We start from the raw sequence: 19,038 nt of genomic DNA on the forward strand, positions 1-19,038 counted from the left end.
GAGACCCAAGTCTTGATCATTAACGTCATCACCTACCAAAATTGCATTTTGCTTACCCGTGGCTTGTGATCGTGCTTTCAGGCTCATAGAACATGGCGCATGTTCTAGCGCGATCTGTCAGCCGTTGCCATCTCATGCAGTGTACACTACAGCATGCGGTTTTGATGTGTTTCCGGAAACTCGTTGTATCTTCTGCTTAGAAACTGTCGCCATCCAATCATATCCCTCGGACAATTGCAGCCGAGTAGGGTCTTCAAAAGTCGCGTGTGATGTCACTTTTCCCCTTCGCTTGGCCCCACAAGGCGCGACGTTAATCCACCGTACATCGAGGAATGGAACTTGAACATTTTGCGATTACTTGGGCTTCCACCGCACCGGTAAGGTGTCGCGCTTCTCTTGGACACACTGCGCATCATGAGATTGGAGGGCATGGAGGTATCTCATTCTTTGGAAGCCCGTTTCTTTGGAGGCGAGATCGCCTTCTTCTCTTGTCCTGGGCCTTTTGTGCCACTGCCATGGAAAAACTATAACACCACGAAGCAACATCAACCGGGAAAAGATTTCTGAGGATAGACGCATGTAGTTTCCTACGTGCTGCAAGTATCTGCATACCGCTTACTTTCCGATTGTCAGGATCAAGTTCAGAAGTTCCCTTACCGAATGCCGCGAGGCCGATATCCGCTCCAAAACCCCAACAGCAAGCACTCTTTCCACATCTGAAACCAAGGGCGTTGAGAGAACCTCAGTTTCTCGTCAGCCGTCCGGAGATGCTAAGCTCCATTTAGTTTCCACCGATCTCCAAAAGCCCATTTTTCCATCAACCCAAGATTAATCCCAGACTGGTGATAGACATGGACATGCTGAGGGTAGTTTGGGAACAAACGGGCGCAAATACGCGGCCTGTCATGCGATTCTGAAACCCTGTGCCAACTTTGCCTTGGGCATAACGAACCTGGTCGCCAACAGCGCTCTCCTGTTAATCCCTTCCACCCAGGCGCATATCATATGCCACCACGACGGGGGAAGGCATGGCGTGCCGTCCAGTCTCGTGCTCCGATCCCGGTAAAGCCGCTCCATTGTCAAGGTCCCGGGCGGGGCAGCACGGGTGCCAAAACCAGGCTTTTGGTGGGGTCGTGCATGCCGCTTCCACTTCGGTTGGTGTTCCCCAAGGCACTGCATAGGTTGTGCCAGTCCTGACGCCGGAGAGCGAAACTCAATTTTCTATTGACTGATTGCTGATAGCATCCAGTCACACTTTCACCCTACCGCTCGGTCGCATCAACAAAGGCCAGCCCTTGTGTCTCTCTATTTTTTTCGAACAACCGCAAGCGCTTTATTACACCACAACGCGGTCGCCCTTAGGTGTCACTATTCGCAGTTACGATCAGCCATTTAACTGCTTGTCGCGTTCTACTAGGAACCTCGAACACGCCTGCGCCAGTGTTTAGTCACAGCCTTGAGTCGCATCCAGATCACAACCATGTCCGACAAAAGCAATACCGCCCGAGTTCAACGGCCGTCGCTGTCCTCCAGCATGAGAAGCAGCTCCTACCTCCAGGAGCACCAGCAGTACCGTGCCCCCAATAAGCCTGAGGGGCACTATGGCATCGACACGGTTGTCGAGGACATGAACGCGACATCGATCGCGACCTTGCCATCACCCATTATCCCTCCTAAGGGCGTCGCCCGCTTCAAGGGCATTCCTTCTCCTGAGCACCCGCCGACCATTGTCGAGAGTGGGCTGAGCCACGAACTCTCCCACCCCAACTGTACCCCGGCTCCCGGCACCAGAAGCGACAAACTCGTCGCGACTCTCTACTACAAGTCCACGGCGCCGCGCATCTCCAATGCTATTCCTTCGCTCCAGCAGGCGTCCTCTCCGGCTGGGAGCCAGTCACCCAAGGGTCGCGCCGCCGACTCTGAGATACCCAGTAACATGGCCCCGACCAGCAGCCTCGACACATTCCCCCTCGAGCCGCCCACTGCCGAACCAGAACCTCTCGACCACCTCTACGGCTCCTACGTCTCGCCCATGTGCATCACCTCTTTCCTCCACCTCATGTCTAGCTTCCCGCTACCTCCCGGCGCTTCTGACCTGAACTCGGCCCACCGCTGCCTAAAGCTCGATCAGACCCCCGACCACCACCCACTCGTGGTCGAGTTGACTCTCTCTCCCGGCCCTTCGCTTGACTATCTCCCTCTTGCGGATCTGCGCAAGCACGAGCTTATTTACCGGTTCGAGCGCGAGTGGAACGTCGATGTCGCCCTGCGTGCCGACACTCTTTTCCGCAGGTATCCTCGCCTAGTCGTCTTCGATATGGACAGCACTCTTATCACACAGGAGGTTATCGATCTCCTCGCTGCGACTATCAAGGACCCGCCCGACCTTGCCGCCCGCGTTGCCGACATCACCCACCGCGCCATGTTGGGCGAGCTCGAATTTGATTCCGCCTTCCGCGAGCGCGTGAAGTTGCTCACTGGCCTCCCTGGCACCCTCTTCAACGATCTTCGTCCCGTTCTAGAGGTTACCAACGGCGTGCGGCCCCTATTGCGCGCCCTTAAGCGCCTTGGTGTCAAGACCGCCGTTCTCTCTGGCGGCTTCCTACCTCTGACGAGCTGGTTGGCTGGCGAGCTCGGCCTCGACTATGCGCATGCGAATGAGGTGGTTATTGACGACGCGACTGGTCGTCTGACTGGTGAGGTAAAGGGTCGCATCGTCGGCGCGGAGCGCAAGCGCGAGCTGCTGATCGAGATTGCGGGTAAGGAGGGCATTCCGTTGGATCAGGTGGTGGCGGTAGGAGACGGAGCGAACGATCTGCTCATGATGGATGCGGCCGGTCTGGGTGTCGCGTGGAACGCAAAGCCGAGGGTGCAGATGGAGGCGAGCGCGAGGCTGAATGGCGATAGCTTGCTTGATTTGCTTTACCTGTTTGGGTTCAACGACGAGGAGATTTCGCAGCTCATCCAGTAAAGGAGCTAGTGTGAGTCAGATGGGGAGTAATAACATACGATTGGGATGGGACAGCAGTCCTTAGAGGGGCCATGAGTCTATCATAACGGCCACGTACATGGTATGCCGATGGGAGTCTGGGATGGATATGGTTTCTTGGTATACGCGATACCTCCAAGTACATAGTCGAGAAAAGAAAAGATAAAATGGTTGGACACAGAGGACGGCATGATGATAATTATGAGTTAGTTAGGCGATAGGATAGAACGAGTATCAAAGTATGAAATGGTCCATCTTTTTGCCAGCTTTTTGTCAGCCAGTCTACATAATCTCATGGCAGTGCCTATACCGCAAGCAACTTCCTAGAACATGTCGATCAAATCTCGATCGGATCACGGAAACGCACCCCAAGTGGGTATGACGTATGGTTACCGCAGGAGTGGGCAGGCTGCAGTGGACGCATTTTCTGGAACGTGGGTGTCTCCAGACCAGTTCGTGCCTGTGCGACGACTTTCGTCTATCAAGGTTCACGCGACTTGACCAACCGGAGATTGTTGGTTCTCTGCCAGAGGGACTAACCAGACTCGTTCACCTTTCCAAAACTAAGGGACTTTGTGCTTCAAGCTCGTACAGGCTTATGATAATCAAAACCTCGAGCAAATACGTCACATAATGGTTCGATAGGATGTGACTGGTTGAGGCAGAACAAGCCATCTTGTTAGAATTTGCAAGGTTTCTACGAGATGTTTTGGACATCTGATATATAGATAGACCTTAGTAGAATCTGGAAAAGAATGAACCATGTTACTTTTCGTAAGATGTAACTACTGTAGAATGAAGACTGTTTGACAGCTTGAATGCTTGTAGTGTCCGGTCCCAACACTACGATCCATTTTTCGAACATCGATAGACTCATGCTTTTGCTCAACATGTCCACTCGTGGTACGAATAAACGATAGCTATAGATATCTGGCACGTGAAAATGTGAATTCCTAGAAGTATTACATTTCAAACCAAAGTAATCCAACTATTACATAGGAGTTCACACAGCATACGTGGCCACAATATAAGTTGATATGCTAATGTGTTGAAAATACTCGTCGTTGTTCGAGTCCTCGACTCAAAACTTCACAGCTTCAGTCGCAACTGGCAAATTCCAAGTTTCTTGACGACACGATGCCTCGTGTGATCGAGAACCCTCTGGAACACACCCACACATAGTTCATCCCAAGATGACTACCTACGACTGTTTGTAATTTGCCACCCAGGATCTGGGCCAATAGCTCATCTGAAACCAAAGGCAAGGGAATGCTCGGCGAGGAGTCCCCATGAGTGAGGACGAATTAGGAAACTTGACTTTTTTCTTCTTCGTTGATTCCTCATCGATGGCTTCAAGTAATGCTTTGACTGCGAAGATCAGGCACTGATGACTATATTTTCTTTCTGGATTGACTTGCAGTACATTACAGTATAGTATCTGGATTCTTTGACCTCGTAGCTGACTACATATCGCCCCGTCTGACGCCAATCACGACGTCTCACTGACTGTGGTGGATGTTTTCATGGTGAAGTCGAGGTGAACCTTAACGGGCACCTCATCTGTGGTTGCCGTGCCACCAGAGGCCACAAACAGGGGTCCGAGGCCTTGGGCGGCAAACCATCAGGTTACTGGGGTCTCGACGTAACCCACCGACAAGTCATCCAATCAGACCAATGGGGGAAAGAGGCGGGAGGAAGGACGAAACCTGAACCGTTACAGTTGTTGAAGGGTTTCCAACGGGCTTTTTGCGGGTGTATCGATTACGCAGTACACATGCAAAAGTCAAAAATGTGCCGGTTGTCGGCAGTAGGCAGGGCGGGGACAGCAATAAAAAAAGAGAAAAAAAAGAAAATGAAATCAGAGGTTCGCCCGTTCGGTGGAGGCGGAGGAGGAAGAACCCTCATGGCCAACAAAGGACAGGACCTGGTACGATTTGCGTGAAAGAAAAAGCTTAGTGTTGTCCACTTTGACATTTTGCCAAACCCCACTTGATGGTGCTATTAAAACTCCGCAGACAGGGACAGATGTGCCGGAGAGCAACAAGGAATAAATTTTTCAGATAGCCCTAACCCCGGAACAACCAAGATCACGATTCTCACAAATCAGTAGGTTTCATTGGCGTTTGCATCCGTGTTCTCGTTGGTCTCGGTGAAGCTCGAGATATGACTCGGGCAACCACGACGGGCGTCTCACATCAGACCGGGATGAATGGGGGCTTCTACGCCACCATTGGCCTATCTAGCTCAATGTCAAACAATCCAGACATGCTAGGCTGAGTGGCATCGCATCTGACTACCAACGCAGCCGACAGCAAGGCATGGACAGCGTGCAGCACCGACCGAAAAAGCCATTTGTTCCCGGGAAGGGCAGGTGTCCAGGCCCGGCCCGGAACCAACGCATTGCGAGGGAGAGCCCTGGAGACGGGGGCAGCGGGCTGTGAAATGCGAAGTGAGAGAAGCATGATTCAAGACCCGAATGAGATTCAAGAAAAGGCCGGACAGGGTGACATCCATGGCCACGCTTTCACAATATCTCAACGTCGACGTACGTAGATACATGGGAACGTTCGCGGTCAACAAGGTTGGAAAGCAGTACTGCCCTTGTGCGGCAACGCTGCGGGGTGTGCCTCACCAGCGAATCAAAAAATTTTGAGTCGCGCCGGCCGCTAGAGAAACTCGTTAGATCCATTGTCGTTTCGCCTGTGGTTGGGCTGGAAGCTAGATGCGCCAAAGCCCAAACTGCATGAGCCCTTCACGGCTACGACGCAGGCGATCCCATGGAGTACCCTCATATCAATAATAACGTACATATCCACCGTGACCACTGAACTACACTAGTCTAAAGTGAAGCTTGTGGGTAGCGTAGGAAAAAAAAAATTTCATCAACAGTCGCTTGTCCATATCGTTTCCGGCAGCACTCACCGCAAATGCGTGTGTAGCGAGGGGTGAAGGGTGAGGCGAAAGCCAGGGATCGGCATCGAGACTCTATTGGAGGGGCAAACTGGTGCTTCACAACTCAGCAAATTCTCAGCCGAAAGGAGGGGCAGTGAAATAGAGGGGCAAGGCAGGCAGGCACCCAGTCGGAAGGGGAAAAGCTCACTACGTGTATAGGATGACCAATTGCAGCATACCAACAGTTGTTATCAGACTGGCTGATTTTTGCAAACTGAACCAGATCACCGTTTTTGTGTGCAATTTCTGATCAGACGAGATTTCGGTGATGGGTGCGATGAAGGCAACAAAATCACTCTGATAAATAGAAATCAGACGGTACATTTTCAAGAAAAATCCACTTTGGCTAGGGTAGTGTAGTAGTGAATGCGATTGAATAGCGTTTGAGGGGCTGTGAACGGTACCCAGCAAACAATAAGTCGGTACGTGAAGGGTCACGCATGGGACGGCAAGGCGCGGCATGAACAAGGGAGGTCAAAGTTTCGACGATTTTGAGGGCTAGCTCCACTTTTTCATTCCATTTTTTTTGTGCCCGGGCTCCTGCAGGCAGACCCGGCCCCATCAAGTCCATTTTTTTGCCCTCCCCACTGGACTTAAAATCTCAACCCTCCTCCAAACTATTTCAAGCTTTTCTTCCTCTTCCTCTCTTCGTCGGCATACCTGATTCAAGCAATCTCCTGCCACTTTCACATTTCTAGCGCAAAGTCGCCAGTCAGCACATCAACCGTCAAAATGGGGTACGTTAATCCATCATCACCTTGTCGTCGCTATCAATCAGATCGCGCGCGGTGCAGTCGCTCTACGCATCATTTGCTAACAACTGCCACAGCAAGGAGGACAAGACTCACATCAACGTCGTCGTTATCGGCCACGTCGATTCCGGCAAGTCCACCACTACCGGTCACTTGATCTACAAGTGCGGTGGTATCGACAAGCGTACAATCGAGAAGTTCGAGAAGGTCAGTCACCATCTGCTCAGCTCACCATTCACATCGCCATTCCCTTCTGCTCTGCCACCCTGCTGTCTTTGGGCCTTTCCCCGCTGGTTTGGCTTTGTGGCAACCCCTCACCTTCTCATGGTGGGGTTGGGGCTCAAAGATTTTCGCTTGGCTGCGCACAGACCCACTTACCCCGCGTTCAAACAACACCAAGCAACTCCAACTCATGTACACTCGACATGATGCTGACTATCAACTACAGGAAGCCGCTGAGCTCGGCAAGGGTTCCTTCAAGTATGCCTGGGTTCTTGACAAGCTCAAGGCCGAGCGTGAGCGTGGTATCACCATCGATATCGCCCTCTGGAAGTTCGAGACTCCCAAGTACTACGTCACCGTCATCGGTATGTCGCACTGTAGCCTTGCATCCATTCCAACTCATGCTAATTCATTACCTCAACAGATGCCCCCGGTCATCGTGATTTCATCAAGAACATGATCACTGGTACCTCCCAGGCTGATTGCGCTATTCTCATCATTGCCGCCGGTACTGGTGAGTTCGAGGCTGGTATCTCCAAGGATGGCCAGACCCGTGAGCACGCTCTGCTCGCCTACACCCTCGGTGTCAAGCAGCTCATCGTTGCCATCAACAAGATGGACACCACCCAGTGGTCCCAGACTCGTTTCGAGGAGATCATCAAGGAGACCAAGAACTTCATCAAGAAGGTTGGCTACAACCCCGCTGGTGTCGCTTTCGTCCCCATCTCCGGCTTCAACGGCGACAACATGCTTGAGCCCTCCACCAACTGCCCCTGGTACAAGGGTTGGGAGAAGGAGACCAAGGCCGGCAAGGCCACTGGCAAGACCCTCCTCGAGGCCATCGACGCCATTGAGCCCCCCAAGCGTCCTACCGACAAGCCCCTCCGTCTTCCCCTCCAGGATGTCTACAAGATCGGTGGTATCGGCACAGTGCCCGTCGGCCGTATCGAGACTGGTGTCCTCAAGCCCGGTATGGTCGTTACCTTCGCTCCTTCCAACGTCACCACTGAAGTCAAGTCCGTCGAGATGCACCACGAGCAGCTTGCTCAGGGTGTCCCCGGTGACAACGTCGGCTTCAACGTGAAGAACGTTTCCGTCAAGGATATCCGCCGTGGTAACGTTGCCGGTGACTCCAAGAACGACCCCCCTGCTGGCGCCGCCTCTTTCACCGCCCAGGTTATCGTTCTCAACCACCCCGGTCAGGTCGGTGCCGGCTACGCCCCCGTCCTCGACTGCCACACTGCCCACATTGCCTGCAAGTTCGCCGAGCTCCTCGAGAAGATCGACCGCCGTACTGGTAAGGCTGTTGAGGCCTCCCCCAAGTTCATCAAGTCTGGTGATGCTGCCATCGTCAAGATGATTCCCTCCAAGCCCATGTGCGTTGAGGCTTTCACCGACTACCCTCCCCTCGGCCGTTTCGCCGTCCGTGACATGCGTCAGACCGTCGCCGTCGGTGTCATCAAGGCCGTCGACAAGTCCACCGCTGCCGCTGGCAAGGTCACCAAGTCCGCTGCCAAGGCCGCCAAGAAGTAAATTATTTCTTCTTGACCAAGCAAAAAACTTACGAATCTCCTTGCGTTGCATGAGCACTCGGTTGTTTTGGGCACAATGATGAGAGGCTTGGTCTGGGATTTTACGACGGATACAAAACCTCCTGTGCTGAGGACAAGATAGAGGCTAGATAATGACTACAAAATGATGATTCCCCATGAACAAGCAACACAAACGTCCCCTTCTGTGCTTTCTTGCTGTGTCGTGCTCTTGTTCTCCACCTATTCGAGGTCTCCACCTTCTCCACCTATTCGAGGTCTCCACCTTCTCCTTCTGTTTCGGCCTTCTTCGTCTACTGGCTATGCATTTGTTAACAGTTTGTTGGTTGCCTGCACACCTACATCAATGATCTTTCTGCACATTCATACCTCCGTGTTGGTCATATATTTGGATTCCTTGCGCGCCCATCGTCGATCTCGTTCGTCTCGCCTATCTCCCAGTGATTCACTGAACATCCGAAGTCTTCTGTATAACTGTAAACAGCTTGTCGAACCATGGTTTGTCAAGTACATCTACTGACGCTCGCTGATACATCTCCTGTCTCCTTTTTACTGTCACCTTTTCACTCTTAGATTTGTCAGGCATATCGGGACGTCCTGTGCTCTCCTTAGTCGGAGTCGACCTTCGTATTGTTTATTTTGCTGCAATTCCAATGAACAACTGATGGTAGCAATTTGCTGTTCCAATCGATGTTGTCATCTGCGAAACGCTCTGCAGATCATTTCCTGGCTTCCGATGTCTTATTTTACTCAATTACTCTCTTCTACCGAGTCTCCATGTGTTGATCAAACCCTCATCTCGATGTTGTTACCTTGTTTGTTGAGCTTTACCACCATTCCGTGCTTCAGTTGTTCAATTGGGCACGGCAGTCATTACTCGATCAACCAGGGAAAAGATACATATAGCATAAAGAGAAGCCTAGCAAAGTATATGTGCAACGTCATCGGATATCCTTTCTTCTCTTCCTTCAGTCATTGTTCCTCCCAAGGCCCAGACTGGGCGTGTTGCAACTCCCGGTGGACAGGGTACTGCTATCTCACCAGCTAGGAAAGGGGTATTTCTAGGCGAAGAGGGATGGGAGAGCGTGCCCATGAGAAGATGAAACTATCTATCTATGAATGATGCAGCTACGGCTCATTATATTTGCGGGTTATGTTTCCTTCCCCCCCCCCCCCCCCCCCCCATTATCACTCCTTTTATTGTCGTCATGAACAGGTAGGTGGATTGAAGATGTAGGTTGGGAAGACATGTGGACATTGCACTGCAATCATAGAACTTGATCAGATGCGGTTTCCGATTTTCACTATCATGAGACATGACCAGTGATTAATTTCTAGTTTTCTAAGCGCCTTCGACGTTCTACTCAACTATGATGATGACGAAGATGGGCCTTGAGATGCTTGATGGTCACGGTTTCTGTCGATTTGTTCTTTGTTTGCAGCTTGCTAAAGAATGTGAAAGATATAGGCAACTGTGTATATTTACTGTAGAGGAAATGGAGTTTGATGACTTGTAATGGGAATCGGAGTTGCGTACAAGCTTGAGATTTTTGCACAAATTGGCGTTGCTTGGGACGCTATGTGTCTGCTGAGATGATGGTTTTAAGCCATGGAATTAATTGCGTTTTTCAACAATTAGTGTGAATATAATACGTGGTGAGTATGCATATCTTAGAATGGTTGATCAACACAAGTGTTGCTGTTATGTGCATTGCATTTATCTTGACATCATATCTTATCCCAGGAGATATTTCCTCCACCCGTCTAACCGTTCCGTATCTGAACTCGAACATCTTACACAATTCATACAGCTATTGGATTCCCTGTTGTACCAATTTTTGATAAAACCATGCCAGAACAAATTGAAGATCGCTCCGTTCCACACAAATCCCAAGGCCCTTTTCCCTTTTGCCGTTTAGTTTTTTTCCAACCCCGTATATATATATATATATGTATACATATGTGTGTGTGTGTTTCGACACAACTCATCACTCCACACAACTAAGATTACCTCCCTTGCCAAGCAGGTGGTGCTCTGCCGCTGACAATATCCTCAACAACATCCAGGAACGCATTGAGATGCTTGGGGTCGTTACCGTCCCAGGGATCAGAGTCATCAACGACCGACTCCTCTCCATCCTTCCTTTGGAGAGGAGGTAGCTCATCTAGCCACTCATCCTTCTTGATCTCCTCTTCGAGAGCACTCTTGAACTCTTGCTTTCCTGGAGCACCAGGGTCGCGGCCCTCCATATCCTCGAGATCAAGGTTATTGAGCTCATCCGCTGCTTCCTGTGCGGCGGCGGATCGGCTGGCCTTCTTCATCCCCGAAACAGACTCTTTGTCCGACTCAAGGAGCTCACGAAATTCTGCCTCATCAAGCGTGATGCCAGACTTCCAGTTAATTCCCCTTTCTTCAGGGGTGACGGGCTTAAGGTGGCCTTGCGACATATGCCCGTTGAGGGGAGTAATGGTAGCACTGCCGCCAGGCACAGCAGTGGGGTCAAGTTTGGCGGCTTCGCCAAGGTTGGGAGGAAGAGGACCCTTTCTGAGCTCCTGAAGATTATTGGGACCAAGTGCTCGGGTCACCTCGGCACGAACTGCATCCACGGAGAGCTCGGCGTACTTGCCACCGCGCTGACCAGCCTCAATGGATCGGTACGTGGCAGTGAAACCCTTGTAATCGGCTGCCACGCGCCTATGGATCTCCATACCCGCGAAGAGATACTTAACGGGAACGTCTTCTTCGTCAATACTTCTGGTAGATGGCCCGGACAAGAGGCGCTTAGGTAGTGGCAATGCTTCGATCGAAGATGGGGTCTTGAGCTTTCCATCCCAAGGACGCAAGTCCGATTTCTTCACGAATTCAACGATAGGTCCGCACTCGCCTATGCTTCTGACGTCCATGGTATAATGGCGGCGCTGCTTGAGTCGGACATCGATTGGCGAACTGGGACAAATGACGTCTCCTGTGAAAGACTCAGTGATGGCGCGAAGAGAGCTGAAACCCTTGATCTCGCGATGGTCAGCTTCAAGAACCAGCTCTAGGTCGGGAGCAGACGTGGCCTTGATGGGACCGGGCTGCTCCGGGGCAGGTACGAAGCGCATGACGATATCAGAGTGGTAGAGTCCCTGAGTCTTGAGGTTGTTGGCGAACTTTAGTTCAGAAATCGGAGGGAGCACAGGCATGAAGGTTCGGCTGAGAGAAGTATCGAGACGGCTTGGGAAGCCAGAGGTGGAAGCCGACCCGGCAATACGGCTACGCTGGGCTTGCGCCGGGTCCGGCGATCGAGACGCAGCATGGAGGACATGGCCGAAAATGGCACGGGTATCTGTCTCCGGTACTTCCGACCACCCCTTCGCGCTCTGGCCCGTGTGCAACTCGGGGAATGAAGCCTCGAGCTGCCGATGGCGAGGTGCTTCCTTAGCCAGGTTGAGTGGGTGTGGAAGAATATCGGGGGGTATCTTTACGCCTGTAGAGGAAGATCCTGCCTTGGGCACCGCCGCGATCCACCTCGCCCACAGCTTGATCCGTTCCTGCCAGGGGAGCTTCGGTTGACAGTTGGGCTCGACAAGGTAGCGGCCGCTTTCTGTCGCGGAAGGGGGAAGGGTCAGGGTAATATGCTCGGTACGCGGCTTCTGGCCAAAAGCAACAAGAAGGAAGCGTAGGACAATGTCGGCCATGTTCTCCAAGGTTTCGTTCCGCCCAGGCATGTCAACCCAGGTAACATTAATCTGATAATAGTCGAAAACGGTAAGCACTTGGCCGAGGAGTAAGGAAGATGGTACACCGGCAACTTACCTTGTCACCCGCTGGGTCGAGGCGAACCACAGAGTGAGTAACATCACCTACTGACTTAAGAACTGCTGGGTTCTTGGCCTGTTTGGTAACGAGACTAAGGTCAAGGCTGATGGTCTTTGCATGCTCGAGAACTCTGTTGACTTCAGAAAGAACGAGTTCACTCATGGCCTTTGGCGCGTTGATACAAATCGCGTTACTCGAAGGAATGAGTTCGATCTTCTGACCAGCAATCAGGGAATTTCGCGAAATATCGGCGAGCCATCTCCTCGATCCAACTGGCATTTTGAGTAAGGGTTAGTTACGATTTGGCAAGAATGCTGACCAGGAATTTACGTACGCATCAAAAGTGAAAACTCGGTATCACGCAGACTCACGACCAAGTGGCCTTGGCCGTCAATGATATCGTGGGAAGCCAGCTCCCAGCACTCAAGCATAATCCGCAGGGCAAGCTTCTGCTTCGGCTTTGTGTCCGAACCGTAGTATCCGCGCAACGTAGGGTGTCTGTAGTCGTAGGGCGTCATGGCGCCCTCAACGGCGGGAATCCAAGGATAGCGCCTGACGATCCAAGGGGGATCCTCTGCAAGGGGCTTCGACAGCACTTGTTGGGCTTCCGCATGATGGATAAGATATTGTTCCAGTTGCCGACTGGTAAAGCTTGTGTAAAGCGTCTCCAAGAGCTCCGCGAACTGCTTTCCGGTAAGGACAGCCTCTTCAGGCCGGAGTTCCTGTATGTTCTCGAGAATTTCCTCCTCCACGGGATACAGATCATGTTTCTCCAAAGACTCCTCAAGATCAACCACGGCGGCATGCGCAGGAGCTGGCGTAACCTGTGGTGTTTGGCGCTTACTCAGTTTGCCTCGACTGCGAAGGACAACCACTTGCGAGGGCTTCCCTAACATGCCGACAGTTAGGTCTTCCTGCTTGACAGCCATCCTCTGACCCTTGTGCCTGACCAACGTCTCCTGTTTCCTTTCTCTTCTTTCCGCCGGCGAGTATCTTATTATATTGGGCCCCTGTGCTCCATCGCCATGTTGAGTGCCATTTTCGGTGCTAGATGAAGCGGTCTCTTCTTCCCGGTTGCTCTGGAGCTCGCTGTCGACGGCATCGAAGCCCTGAATGATTTGTCTGGTTATATCCGCCGGGTCCGCACGACCCTGATCGGCCGTGCCGTGGAAGGGTTCTGGATTGAATAGGTCATGTTTTCGGTTCGGTTCGTCAGGCGCATCGGTTCCCTTGCTACGTTGCCTGCTGGTCTCGGCGGCATCGGCTCGGTCTGAGGTATAGTGCCGTCTGTTGGCAAAGGGTGCAGCAGGAGTGGGAGTAACAGCGGCGGCGCGCGTTGCCGTTGGTGGTTCAAATGGTAGCGGCCTTCTGGTCGTCAAGGTGGTTGCGGCACCGGCGAGTTGCAAGCGGCATCGCAGGCAAACAAAGCTGCCGCCGACCTTTCGACTGAGCATCTGAAACAAAATGGGAAGAAAAGACCAAGTATAACAAGAGGAATACAACACGCTATACTTTCCCAAATCACTTCACAACATCTCAATGGCGATCGGGATGGGTGGAGGACTCTTGCCGGCAACATCGAGGCCGGGCGACTGATGAATTTTAGGTGGGGCGCGAATCTCTGATCGCAACCTCCCGGCAGGCAAGGACCCTGCATGTGCTGCATACCAGACGCGACCTGGCGCGACTTACTGCATGCAACTTCACTGACACCATTTACGTAGTGTACATCTGACAACTTGAACAGGACCTTGCGATTTCCCCTCATTCCTTGCCCCTCCAGATAACAGGACAGTACTTGATTACTAAAATACCTGTGCTACTCATCATTTGAGCCTCGCACCACGTCTTGTCTCAAGTCAACATACGATCACTCTATCTCTTGAAGCATTCGCATCGCACCCATTGCACACTCAGCATTTGTGGGGTGGACCGGAGATCATGCCACCAACACAGCGCCAGCGCCGACAGGTACGGGATATATGGCACAGAACATTGCCAACCACCATATTGGATTCGGAGTGAACTAACAAGCGCAATTTATAGGCCGCCGAGTCCGATGAAGACGAAGATGTCCATCAACGCCTCGACAGCCCCGCGGACGACGGAAATTCTGAGGTGGACCACATGCACGGTGTCGAGCGAGGCGAGACAAGCCAGCTCATCAAGAAGCTGGTGCGATATGCCCTCGCTTGCGAATACTCCAGAACACCGATCCGCAGAGACGGCATCAAAGAAAGAGTCCTCGGTATCCACGGTCGGGAGTTTAAGAAGGTGTTTGCTGGGGCCCAGAAGCAGCTGCGAGCTACATTTGGCATGGAGATGGTCGAGCTGCCCACCAAGGACAGGAACCTTTTGACGGTTGAGCAGAAGAGAAAAGGTGTATTCACGGCCTGTAGTCAAGTTGTCTTTCTCTCTCAAGATCTGCTAACTTCTTTCGTGTTTCTCAGCCACGAAATCCCAGAGTCAGAAGGAGCCCACATCAAACTCTTACATGCTCGTTTCGGTCTTGCCCGAGTGCCTCAGAGTTCCCGACATCATCGCCCCGTCCAAAGTCCAGTCGGCTGATGGCGAAGCTGCATATATCGGTATCTACACAATGCTCATTGCCATCATCACACTCAGTGGTGGCGAGCTAAGTGATCCGCGCCTGCGACGATACCTCACCCGTCTCAATGCGGCCGAGAACATGCCAAGTTCCAACCCCAACAACGAAAATGCGCCGAGCGAGAAAACCGAGCTAGTCCTCCAGCGTATGACTAAGCAGGGTTACCTTGTGAGGGTTGCGGACAACAAAAATGCGGGAGACGACGATGCGATTACCTGGCACGTTGGGCCTCGTGGCAAGGTGGAAGTGGACAATGAAGCCATTGCTGCCGTGGTCCGAGAAGTCTATGGCGGCGGCCGACCAAACGAGGATCTGGAGAGGAAGCTCCAAGCTAGTTTGAAGGTGAAGGAGAGGAAGCCGCCAAGGTCAGCAGCGGCGGATCGAGCTCCGGCCACAATCCAAGAGGATGAGGAAGAGGAAGACGCGGAAGGAAACGACGAGCCGGAGCCCGGCCCGAGTACTAGACGAGGAAGACGGGGGTAGGCGCTCCTATCTGGGTTTTATTCTTTCTGGTTTCGTCTGTTTGGATTGGCGCAAGGCGTTGTTAGGGTATCTGTGTTCTAAAATACCTGTGGGCTATGAATAAGGAGGGTAAGAAGGTAAAGGCCTTACGACATTATAATGTCTGGAGATAGGGTATTCCTTGTCCCCATATGCAATTTGTTCTTGCAAAGCGAATAGCGCCCGGGTGAGCTACTCGTATCGATGTAGTAGGATCGAGGCTAGTAAGTTTTAAAAGCAGTTGTTGTTGTTGTTGCTGTCCGTCCTGTGCCCAAGGCGAATCTCGGCATATCTCCTTTTCGCATTGCCGTACCAGGGATATAGCCACAGAACAGTATGCAGTGGCGGTCATTATGAATTCTTTCTCCGTTTCACTTCCCATTCAAGCATGCGCTTCTAAGCATCGGCCTTTCGGTCAACAAGCATAGGCTCCTCGCCCTCCCTGGGCGGAGGCGGTCCCATCGGTTGCAGCATTTTCTGACAGACAAAGAACAAACATTAGCTTGACGCAACATCCCGATTCCCTCCACATATAAAACGGTGACGTACGCGAATAAGTCTTGCGCGGACCTTGGCCGCAGGCTCATTTTCAGCTAGCGCTATGTACGATAAGAGAGGTGGGTGTCCGACAATGCTGGAGTACGTGTCGCGGTGGATGTTGGTTTTCCACTCCCAGCTCGTCGTGTCTGGGTGACCGGTGCCAATGTACTTGGCCTGGAGCCGCTCGAGTTCCTGTTGGGTACGAAGCTTGTCCGCCTGTTGATGGTTGAGGTTTTGGGTCAGTATGCGCCGGAAGAAGGGCTGGGAAGCAGACAGCGTGGTCCCACCATTATGAGATTAAATCCGAGCACACTTTTATTGAATGATTCGATCCGGAAAGAAGGGGTGAAAGGATGATGATTGGGATGACGGGATGTTGCTGTTGTTGTCGTTGTCGAGAGGTACGATGAATATTTAGTTGGAAAGCAGGGACGCTGTACGCCAGTGCGATACGCGCTGAGTGGATGCAATGGACGACGACGGGACCTGAAGTGCTTGCGCCCTGCAAGGCTTCGTTGTTTGTTCCCATAGCGCAGTGCGGCAAACTGGAACGCCAAGCCTTTGAGCCAGTGAACGGACCACCTGCCAGTGGAGCCAAAGGTGGAGTACCCTGGTGAAACGGGCTCGGTGGGGGGAGTTGCCCACTGGAGACTTCAGGTTGGGACTGCACTCCCCCGGGCCCGGGCCATCTTGACCACTACGCGGTGCCGGGGGCACTAGGTACGCAACTTGACATTGGCAACCTCGACGTGACGGCACTTCAAGGTTGAAACTCCCGGCCGTCCTCAGCCTTGAGTCTTCACGAAGCGGCAGAAACCTGGAAGTTTCCAGTTGGAAGTGAAGCCATCCACGTACATTTCTAAATTCCATCCATCTCACACAAGGTACAATTCTCCAGCTTGTCGACCAACTAATTCAGCTTTGCCGGCTTGACAAACTTCTTTCATACCTACATTTCACCACTTTTGACAGGACTAACTCTCTCTCTTTCATGTTCGCAACCAGACGCAAAATACTTTGGTCCATCCACTCTTCCTTTACAAGATACCCATTTTCTTTTTGGTTGTTCTTATAAAGCACATTTCCACTGGATGCGACCATCGGTTCAGTTTACAACTACAGCTTTTGATACCACTCAACTCACCCAAGCCACCATTGTCCTTGTTACTGGCCCTGACACTGGCATTCAGTCTACGAATCACACACGCGCCTTTGGCCTCGTCTGTCCCACCATGGCAGACGATCTATTATATTTGTCCAGTCTCACCGTGAGCAGAGATAAGCAACTTGCCAAACACCTTGACGGTATCCGGTCGCAATGCATATCACAACACGGTTCCTTACGCTCCAACAGTGCCACTGGTGCTCACCCATCAGTATCATCATCAACAACAACATCATCATCATCACCACCACCGAAATTCCTAGTCACATGCCCGGACTGCTACCGAAAGGCCTTGGACCTCGTCCGCGCACGCTACCACCAATCACGCGCCGCCGCTGCCGGCGAGTGGTGCACAACACGGCGCTCCTTCTTGCGGGACATCGACACCATGCTAGCTGGTGCGAAGGAATATCAAGTTGATCCACGAACCATCGACGACCGTGTACAGGCTGAGCGGGACAGTTGGTACCTCGAGGTCGTACAATCCTCACTTGTGCGGCTCTTACGAACCGTCATCGGAAAACTGGACGATGCCGTCCTCCCGGATGATGCAGACCCGGCGGCAGCGGCAGCAAAGGATCATATTGTCGAGAGGATAGAGGAACTGCAGCAAGCGCGCCAGGCGGCACGGTCACATCAGAATGTACTTCGCCTGGCCGAAGATATCGACAAGCTACTGCAGGGCGGGAAGGACGAGAATGGAGACGCAACCATGACGGGGATGGATACTGGCTTCCCGCCTGAGTTTGCCGCTGCAGAAACGAGCGATGAGGACCGAGTGGAGATTATGAGGAAGTCGTTTTGCAGCACAGTCGCACAGGGGGGTGACGAGAAGAACTTGCAAGGCTCTCAGAAGAAGTACTTCGACATGTTCAAAAACGGGACACCATTGGGCCAGGTGATCGACAGGATATTAGACGACAGGAAGGAGGCAACGGGGGCACATGCCAAGATCGGCCAGGTTAAGAAACGATTGGAAGATCTGAAGAGAGCTCGGGCGGCATACGAACTACAGAAGACGAAGAAGGCCAGCATATCGGAGCACAAGGTCCCAGAAGAGCTTTACAACCTGCCCGCGTGCCACAACTGCGGACAGATGCCCAAGACTAGGGATTTCCTGAGCTGCCCTTTATGTATGGTTTTGGTGCAAAAAGGTGTAAGGGAACGGCAGACTGTGTGGTGTTCGCCGGGATGCAACACCGAAGGCCTGGTAAGTGCTTTTCTTCCTTCTCAAGATATGTGTTTAGACGGCGGCGTACACGGCTCCTCAGATCTTCGGCCCAGCCTTATTAACCCTCCTCATCTAGCCCAGCCACATCGAAACCGACCACCAATGCGCCTCCAGAGACGACTGTGTCCAAGTCAACCCTCTCCGCCACAGTCACCAACACTATGACCCGGACCAAGACGTTAATATGGACGGCACCAGCACGGTCGCTTCGTCGCCCGTTGACTCGGACCCCAACGCCTCGAGCCCCGTCTGCTTCTGCCGTGAATGTCTGACCACGCTCAAGTGCGAATCTGTCTTCTGCTCTCTGCGATGCTACGACCTAAACTTTCAAGGCCACCGCGAAAACATCCACATGCCCACGCGCCGGCAGCTGAACATCATCGTCACCGACCGCCAACATCTCGAGTACTTTCCCATGCCGCCGCTCTCCTCCTCGTCGGGTCCGAGCGCGAGAGATAGAGACAGGGATAGAGGCGACAGGGACAGCTACAACAACCGCAACCGTAACAACAATGACAACAACGACGACGGCGGCCCCAACAGCGGACTCGGCGAGAATCCTCCGTTCCTGCAGATTAGGACTCGGTACAAAGCCAGGAACATCAAGGATCATGTCATCCCGTTCGACGAAGCCATTAGCAACTGGGAGGAAGCGAACCAGGTTAAGGCGCAAATCTAGGAGATTCAAAAGAAGCGCTGGCACTGGCACAGCTAGTAGGAAAGTTG

At 52.4% G+C, this 19,038-nt stretch overlaps 7 protein-coding genes across 7 annotated transcripts; 4 read left to right on the forward strand and 3 right to left on the reverse strand.

The window, feature by feature from the left end:
- Nucleotides 1-1,279: 1,279 nt before the first annotated feature.
- NEUTE1DRAFT_89443 (uncharacterized protein) lies at nucleotides 1,280-3,250 on the forward strand (the record flags this gene model as incomplete). The annotated part of the gene is made up of 1 exon (XM_009857090.1): nucleotides 1,280-3,250. One exon carries the CDS (start codon nucleotides 1,481-1,483, stop codon nucleotides 2,969-2,971), a length of 1,491 nt encoding a protein of 496 aa, XP_009855392.1.
- A 3,269-nt stretch (nucleotides 3,251-6,519) lies between these two features.
- On the forward strand, nucleotides 6,520-8,637 carry NEUTE1DRAFT_118521 (translation elongation factor eEF-1 alpha chain; the record flags this gene model as incomplete). Its single annotated transcript, XM_009857091.1, has 4 exons — nucleotides 6,520-6,678; nucleotides 6,771-6,900; nucleotides 7,142-7,280; nucleotides 7,340-8,637. The coding sequence occupies 4 exons, from the start codon at nucleotides 6,674-6,676 to the stop codon at nucleotides 8,446-8,448; spliced, it is 1,383 nt and encodes a 460-aa protein (XP_009855393.1).
- A 183-nt stretch (nucleotides 8,638-8,820) lies between these two features.
- Nucleotides 8,821-9,233, reverse strand: NEUTE1DRAFT_118523 (uncharacterized protein; the record flags this gene model as incomplete). The annotated part of the gene is made up of 2 exons (XM_009857092.1): nucleotides 8,821-8,939; nucleotides 8,977-9,233. The coding sequence occupies 2 exons, from the start codon at nucleotides 9,049-9,051 to the stop codon at nucleotides 8,829-8,831; spliced, it is 186 nt and encodes a 61-aa protein (XP_009855394.1).
- Nucleotides 9,234-10,472: 1,239 nt separating this feature from the next.
- On the reverse strand, nucleotides 10,473-13,721 carry NEUTE1DRAFT_89448 (uncharacterized protein; the record flags this gene model as incomplete). The annotated part of the gene is made up of 3 exons (XM_009857094.1): nucleotides 10,473-12,197; nucleotides 12,265-12,539; nucleotides 12,602-13,721. 3 exons carry the CDS (start codon nucleotides 13,719-13,721, stop codon nucleotides 10,473-10,475), a joined length of 3,120 nt encoding a protein of 1,039 aa, XP_009855396.1.
- Nucleotides 13,722-14,329: 608 nt separating this feature from the next.
- Nucleotides 14,330-15,630, forward strand: NEUTE1DRAFT_118524 (uncharacterized protein; the record flags this gene model as incomplete). The annotated part of the gene is made up of 2 exons (XM_009857095.1): nucleotides 14,330-14,647; nucleotides 14,718-15,630. 2 exons carry the CDS (start codon nucleotides 14,395-14,397, stop codon nucleotides 15,356-15,358), a joined length of 894 nt encoding a protein of 297 aa, XP_009855397.1.
- A 184-nt stretch (nucleotides 15,631-15,814) lies between these two features.
- Nucleotides 15,815-16,135, reverse strand: NEUTE1DRAFT_18609 (uncharacterized protein; the record flags this gene model as incomplete). The annotated part of the gene is made up of 2 exons (XM_009856612.1): nucleotides 15,815-15,853; nucleotides 15,926-16,135. Coding segments are annotated over 2 exons (249 nt in total), but the record flags the coding sequence as incomplete, so codon positions are not given.
- Nucleotides 16,136-17,148: 1,013 nt separating this feature from the next.
- Nucleotides 17,149-18,991, forward strand: NEUTE1DRAFT_125408 (uncharacterized protein; the record flags this gene model as incomplete). The annotated part of the gene is made up of 2 exons (XM_009857096.1): nucleotides 17,149-18,291; nucleotides 18,389-18,991. 2 exons carry the CDS (start codon nucleotides 17,149-17,151, stop codon nucleotides 18,989-18,991), a joined length of 1,746 nt encoding a protein of 581 aa, XP_009855398.1.
- Between the last annotated feature and the right edge of the window lie 47 nt (nucleotides 18,992-19,038).

This window comes from Neurospora tetrasperma (assembly GCF_000213175.1).
Source record: "Neurospora tetrasperma FGSC 2508 unplaced genomic scaffold NEUTE1scaffold_81, whole genome shotgun sequence".
Classification (NCBI taxonomy): Eukaryota; Fungi; Ascomycota; class Sordariomycetes; order Sordariales; family Sordariaceae; genus Neurospora; species Neurospora tetrasperma.